Raw genomic sequence first — 6,743 nt, 5'->3', positions numbered from 1 at the left:
CTAAAACCAGACCAGAATTATATAACTGTATAATAATTTTTAATACGCATTTAAATTAGTATAAATATAAGAATTGTATATTATTTGATCGTATGTGATAAACCTTTTTAACATAAAAGATGAAATGAATTATATATATATATATATATATATATATATATATATATATATATATATATATATATATATATATATATATATATATATATATATATATATATATAATATATTCATGAGAGACTTTTTACCAGGTGTATGTTGTATATTTATTATATAGGCTACACACACAAAAGAGAGACAGTCTCAATGACTATTATTTAAAATCACTTTGCTGGGTTACATATTTCTTACATGGGAATCATTCAAGAAACAACATCTGTATATTTATATTTAGACAAGACTGAATCTGGCAACTACTTGGTATCAAAAAATGATCATGGTCTAACCTCCCTTAATACCGAAAGTGAATCCTTACCGTCTTAAGCAGGTAATGCTTAAAGGGGTGGTTTCCTGGACAAGAATGATATTAAACCAGGACTAGGTCTTTGTTAATGCAGGATGTTTACTTGTCTTAGCAAAAAACATTACCTGTTAGCATTTTAAGACCCAACAATGGAATTTTAAGATACGTCAGTGCAATTTTTTTCCAGGTTGGACAGCTCTGACATTATTTTAATCTAGGACTAGTCTTAAACCCTGTATACTACTACTACTACTACTACTACTACTACTACTACTACAAATAGCATTATTCTACAATATTAAAAGTGTTTAGATGTATTGTGTGCAAAACTGTGTGAGAAAATAGGCATCACATACCATCAAACTTCGGTAATACAATTTGAAGAGAACCGCGACAGCTGTTGAGGAAGGCTGGTTCTGTGATTGCAGATGAATCGGTTGAGTTAGCAGAATGTCTAAAGTGGACTGTCAAAATAAAATTAACCAAACGTACCACGCCTGGTCATGGCTGACAGAGTCCAGTGAGAGTTGAGGCGTTTGGTCTGGTCGCTGACGTTGATGTTACGATAATTCACTTCCAGAGGAAGAGAGAAGCTGTTGTTGAGATCAGAGCCACTGCTGGAGGAGATTAAACTCTTTTCTTTGCACCAGGAGAGAGCACTTCTGGACACTTTGTGAGCGAGATGATTTTTCGAGTCTTTTACAGTTGCGGGAGCTGGAAGCGCGCGAGATAAACAGAAATGTTGCTTGTTTAATACTGAACCGTAGTCTTACAACAATGCAGCACTTTTCAGTAGGCGATTTTCAATAGACTTCAGTAAATAGTGGGTTGTCTGTTACATCATGCAGTAGTAACTTTTTACTTCACTGAAAAACTTACTTTTTATTAACTGATTTTTTTATACAGCTGTATTTTAGCTGTATGTTTCTTTCAGTGTTTAAGCAGCTGTACTACAATGTCAGAAACCATTTAGAAAAAGCCGAACAGTTAGTTACTATTGCAAACACTTTTGTCATGATATTACATTTTTGGTTATCTATTGATCAGCATTTTGAGATAAGTTCTGCTGAGGACTCGCTGGCCTTTAGTGGACGGCATGTGTGGACCATTGCTGGTCAAGCCAAGAACCAGCTATACATTCAGCAAAACACATACTATAATAACAATAGTATATATTGCTATTGCACGCAAACTGACCACACATTTCAGACACCGTTTCATGTTTTAGGTCAGGTGTCAAAGAGTATGAATATTTTTACATTATATAAACAATTCACGATAAAATGTCATAGCTCTTATGTTAGTCATTTCTCTCTTTTTCAGAAAGTAAAGTCAGACATTACTTTGCCCAGAGAGCTTTTTATTCATGCGTACTTTACATACATCATTCATCATTGCTGGGTGTACTCTCCTCATGTGACGAATGTTCCTCAATTCTTTACGAAGCTCTTCCATTAGAAGAAATAGGGTTTTAATGGTGATATATTGAAAACAAATAAGAACTGTAAACTGCTTTCAGGAGAAACATATGCATGCGTGTTTCTCCATCTCTGATTTCTGCACATTTAAAAGTAACTTCGATGGGGGTTGATGTACTTTTTTTCTTGCGCGATAAATTATATTGTGTTATCTTAATAAATGAACCAAAACAGCTGTCTGTAGCTCTACTCCCACATGAACTATTATAAGCAAGTTGCTTCTTGCTGTTTTTTATTCAGCCATACTACGACCTCAGAATAACTATAACAATAACTGTAAGAAAAATCTCTAAATCCGAGCTGAAAGCTGAGCAAATGAAGAGTTGAATCAATTGTCAATGTAAAGAATTTTTCTCAGCAGTGTTATCGCTTTTAAAGCTTTACTTTTGCTGGAGGTAGATATACTTCAGATCTTTATAAGACATGCTTGTAAAATAAACAGTTAGAAATGTTATCCTTTAGATTCTTATTTAGATTCAAAATACTTGAACAGCATGGGAAGTATCATTAGTTCATAGGTTCTCAAAACGGTTCTCGGTTGAGTGATCAGAAAGTTGTTCGGTTTAATGATCCGAAACCTATGCAACCGATTCTAGACTCGAGAACGAGTTCTCTTTTCACAGGTGTAACTGAATAACCCTGGATATTTATCGAGTGTCAGACAAGTTTATAATAACTTATGTCATTTGTTTATTGGTGAGCAGTGGAGATGCGAATCGTTTTAAACGATTCAGTTCATTTGGTGAACTGGCTCGACCGGTTCAGTGTGAATAACTAGTGAAATAGAACGATTCGTTCAAGAACCGGCACGAGCACGAGCTCAATCGGATCAGTCCTGCAACAGACTCTCCGCGCCGGTAAGACTTCTGTTTGTGCTCTATTCACTCATTTTTATCCGGGTTTTACTTTGTTCATATGAACCACTTTGCATGCACTTACCTTACCGTGTCGTTTGTTTTACAAAGAGACGAAAGAACAATCCGGAAGAGCGACTGAAAATGAAAACGAAAGCTTATTCATACTGTCCTCTGCTTGTTTAGACGAAATGGATGAGAACTATAATAATAATTTGATTTTAGATCAATGTAAAATGCAACATATGCCCTGATTTAAAAGAAAAAGAGGAAAATAATAGATAATAAATTTGTCTCCCAACAATCAGGCTAACATTTTTGTGAAATTAGTTTATAAAACTGACAAAAATATGTTCGTGTTCAAATGATTGTTTCTTCTCTATGTGGTTTCCTCAAAAGAAAAGTACATACATGTCTTTTTCACATTTCTTTTTCTGTCTAATCTCAGTCCCAAATGTCGCTGGTTAATTAATATCCAGCATACGATGAGCATACTTGGCAGAAATGCAAATTTAGCGTCTATTAAGTTCAGGATATCTCAGTTATAAAAAGTTACTAGTAACTAAAAAATAAGATTTTTTTTCTATTTTCTTTTAACCATAAAAGTATATAGTTTTTGGAATAAGCACTAGTATCTAATAAATAAGATCTAGATACTAGTATCTAAAAAATAATTACTAGTAGCATGAAAATACTAGTATTTATTTTACCAGTAGTATAAATACTAATGCGGTTTATAGATAAAATGTTTATATAAACGGCTTGCCATACAGTAAACTCACTTACAATAGACAACACTGACTGACTTTTCCAGATCTGTCCTTTGTTGCGTATTTAATTATTGCATGATAATTTGTGAAGAATCTTAATGTAGTTTGGTAACATCCTATAACGATTCATTGTTTGTCTAACCTCTTTATAGGGATTGCGATTTCTGATGAAATTATTCCTTCCATTAAGAGGTTATTCACCAGTGAACGTTTTTTTCCATCCTCAGCCATGTCAACAAAAGAATCGAACCCATATCTCAGCCATTCCCAGGCTACAGAGATTATGAAGCGCCTCTACGGCTTGACCGTGTCCGTCGTTCTACCATTGCCCAGTTATATTGATCAGAACTTTTACATTGCCGCCAGTGAAGGTGGAGAATTCCTGCTAAAGATTCTGAACTCTGCAGACAGTCAAAACAGCTCTGTTATCGAGGTCCAGACTCATGCCATGAACTTCCTGCATCAGAGAGGCTTTCCTGTCCAGACCACTTTGCCGACTCTGACCGGCCAACTCACGAGCTTGGAGGAAATCGGTGAGATTATTTGTCATCAAAACCATTAAAGGTTTCTTTTTCAAAAGGGGCGGTCACGCTAGACTTTTCATTTCATTCAATTCATACGCTTGCAAATGTGGGAGATGTAATGCAAGCTCAGAAAAATTACTCATGACTTTTTTATGGAAGAGGGTTTTTGTCGAGTAGAGGATCAATAGTCTACTTAACAACATGAGCACAGAAATGCCTGCTAATGGTGAGTAAACGATGACAGATTTATTTCTGAATTAATCATCTCTTGAACATAATGTACGTAGATCACTGTATGGATTTAACTTTTTTGCGCATCAGCCACTATGACCTGTACTATGAGCCACTGGCCTCAGCTTTGGTTTAAATTGACTAATACAAACTAAAACGTGCTTTCCTGCTTCCAACCAAATGAGATTCTTCAGAAAAAAACAGAAGCAGCTGAAGTGGGATTTGGATGCACACTAAATATGAAACGTTGGAAAAAAAAGATGCTACTATAAAACTAAACCACCAGTAGGTGGCAGCATATTCAATGACTCATATTTTGAGCCTGCAAACGATTCGGCTGATTCGAACGGACCTTATGAACGGACCGCTGATTCATCGACTAATCTTTCATTAACAAAATGCCGCTGCTCTGTGTTGCATATGCATGACTGTTCTACTGAGATTTTTAAAAAAAACTGAGAACTTTTTTTCATGAACTAAATGGAGCAAATAATATCTCCGTTCAATACATTTCAATTCAAATACTGAACTAAAATGTATAATAACTACTCATTTGAACTCTTGTGTATAGTCACATTTGCAATCGTGGTTTTCAGGGAACTTTCCTCTCTTGGTCGTTTCATGTTGCTTAACTAGGCTGTATGTTATAAACAAACTTCTCCAGATTTTCTCACACACTGCGTGAGCCTCGTTTGGCGTTACCTTCTTGTTGGTCATTATCCTATGAATCGTTTTTTAAATGCACTGAATGTAATAAAATTAGAACCATTGCCACCAAAATTTTGGTGCAGTTGGCGTGTGTTAATGTAAAAAAAAAATCGACTTGTCTCCCACAAACTTTAGCAACGTGATCGTGTTACACCACATTTGGAGTGTTGGCAGGTTTTGTAAATTAAATGCTTGTTAACAAATGCATTTATCTTTTTGTTTCATCACAGATTGTGGTTTTGGCATGCAGAAATATTTAGTGCGCTTGCTTACCTACCTTCCCGGCATTACTATATCCAAAATCACCCGCAGTCCTCAGATCTTGTATGATGTTGGGAAAATGGCTGCAACACTGGATACAGTTTTACTACAAGTAAATTCTTTTATTACATTCCATCATTTAAAATAACGGTTCACCCAAAAATAATCTGCTCTTTTTGTACTAATACAGATGGAGCATCCGAACATCAGCGCCCTTCAGAGAGAAGATCTTATGTGGAATCTTGCCAACATTCCTCTCTTAAACCAGCATATTCATTTGATGGATGGGGATCCCATACAAAAAACTGTTAAAGCCGTTCTGGAGCAGTACCAGATCCAAATCGTGCCAAAACTACCATTGTTTCGCAAGTGTAAGGCGCTATTTAAATTTTAAACTTTTCATTGAGAAATCAATGCATTTCTTATGCAGTGTTTATCATGTTTCAGGCATTAATCATGGAGACTTAAATGACCGCAATCTCTTGGTGGAACCCGATGGACCCTCAAAGTACAAGAACTCCGGGATCCTTGATTTTGGAGACATGAGCTGCGGGTATTTCATATTTGAGCTGGCCATCACTATCAGGTACATGATGATTGGGAGCTCCAATCCAGTAGACGTCGGAGGTCCAGTGGTGGCGGGATGGGAAAGTGTTTTTCCTCTCAACGAGGCAGAAAGAGACTCGCTCTATTTGCTGGTTCTCTGTCGGTTCTGCCAGTCTCTGGTTATGAGCCGACGCACTGTGATCCAGCAGCCAGAGAATGAGGAGTATGTGATGGTGGCCTCCAAGTCATGCACCGACCACATCTGTCATCTTTGGGAGCTGGGTAAAGAGGAAGTTGAAAGAATATGGTTCCAGAGTGCTGCACGGTTCAGCCAACCATGACTTAAGAACTCACTGACAACTGCTTGCTCTGAAATATATGCAGAAATACCCCTATTTTAATAGCTCCGCCCCCCACACATACGTACATAACCAAGGCAACAATTAGTTCTGTGAAAACAAATGTTACACTGTGTCCTCGACAAATCCTCGTAAAAACACTCGGCTACGTCTTAAATAAACCTAAACAGATAAGAACGTACTTGATGTGTGTCAGTATAAGGAATCCCTTTTTTTTTGTATATTTGGCTAATAATGGTAATCATGCAAATAAAAAAAACACACTTGAGAATTACTCAATAACTTTAACAGCCACACTTAAACACCGTCAAATGCTGTTTAAGTAATTTGTAAAAATACATTTATCATATATTTACTCATATAATTCCTCTTTTTATATTAATTTTATATCATAATTAACTAAAATGTATCACATCAGATAAAATATAGTCTACTACGGACTCTTTTTGCTTGAAACAACTTACCGTTTGTGTACATTGAAAATACAGATATTCAGTTCAAACTGATTTTTGAAGTTTGTTCACTGTTGTTGTGCCATATTTTTTTAGT

At 36.0% G+C, this 6,743-nt stretch overlaps 1 protein-coding gene across 2 annotated transcripts; it reads left to right on the top strand.

Moving 5' to 3' along the window:
* The first annotated feature begins 2,444 nt into the window (after positions 1 to 2,444).
* Positions 2,445 to 6,700, top strand: LOC122334025 (hydroxylysine kinase). 2 transcript variants are annotated; one of them, XM_043231915.1, is made up of 5 exons: positions 2,445 to 2,798; positions 3,718 to 4,098; positions 5,259 to 5,401; positions 5,480 to 5,660; positions 5,737 to 6,700. In XM_043231915.1, the coding sequence occupies exons 2-5, from the start codon at positions 3,795 to 3,797 to the stop codon at positions 6,174 to 6,176; spliced, it is 1,068 nt and encodes a 355-aa protein (XP_043087850.1). In that variant the 5' UTR covers positions 2,445 to 2,798; positions 3,718 to 3,794; the 3' UTR covers positions 6,177 to 6,700. The 2 variants fall into 2 exon arrangements, with proteins under 2 accessions (XP_043087850.1, XP_043087849.1); XM_043231914.1 differs by having other exon boundaries at positions 2,450 to 2,798; positions 3,793 to 4,098.
* The last annotated feature ends 43 nt before the right edge of the window (positions 6,701 to 6,743 follow it).

The sequence above is a fragment of the Puntigrus tetrazona genome, unplaced genomic scaffold (assembly GCF_018831695.1).
Source record: "Puntigrus tetrazona isolate hp1 unplaced genomic scaffold, ASM1883169v1 S000000472, whole genome shotgun sequence".
NCBI lineage: Eukaryota > Metazoa > Chordata > Actinopteri > Cypriniformes > Cyprinidae > Puntigrus > Puntigrus tetrazona.
The sequence above is the reverse complement of the archived record's forward strand: the minus strand, read 5'-3'. Positions and strand labels throughout refer to the sequence as shown.

Coding starts and splice junctions, on each gene's coding strand:
- LOC122334025 (XM_043231915.1), top strand. CDS start 3,795: ATGTCAACAAAAGAATCGAACCCATATCTCAGCCATTCCCAGGCTACA. Junction 5,402..5,479: donor TGGATACAGTTTTACTACAA/GTAAATTCTTTT, acceptor GTACTAATACAG/ATGGAGCATCCGAACATCAG. Junction 5,661..5,736: donor ACTACCATTGTTTCGCAAGT/GTAAGGCGCTAT, acceptor ATCATGTTTCAG/GCATTAATCATGGAGACTTA.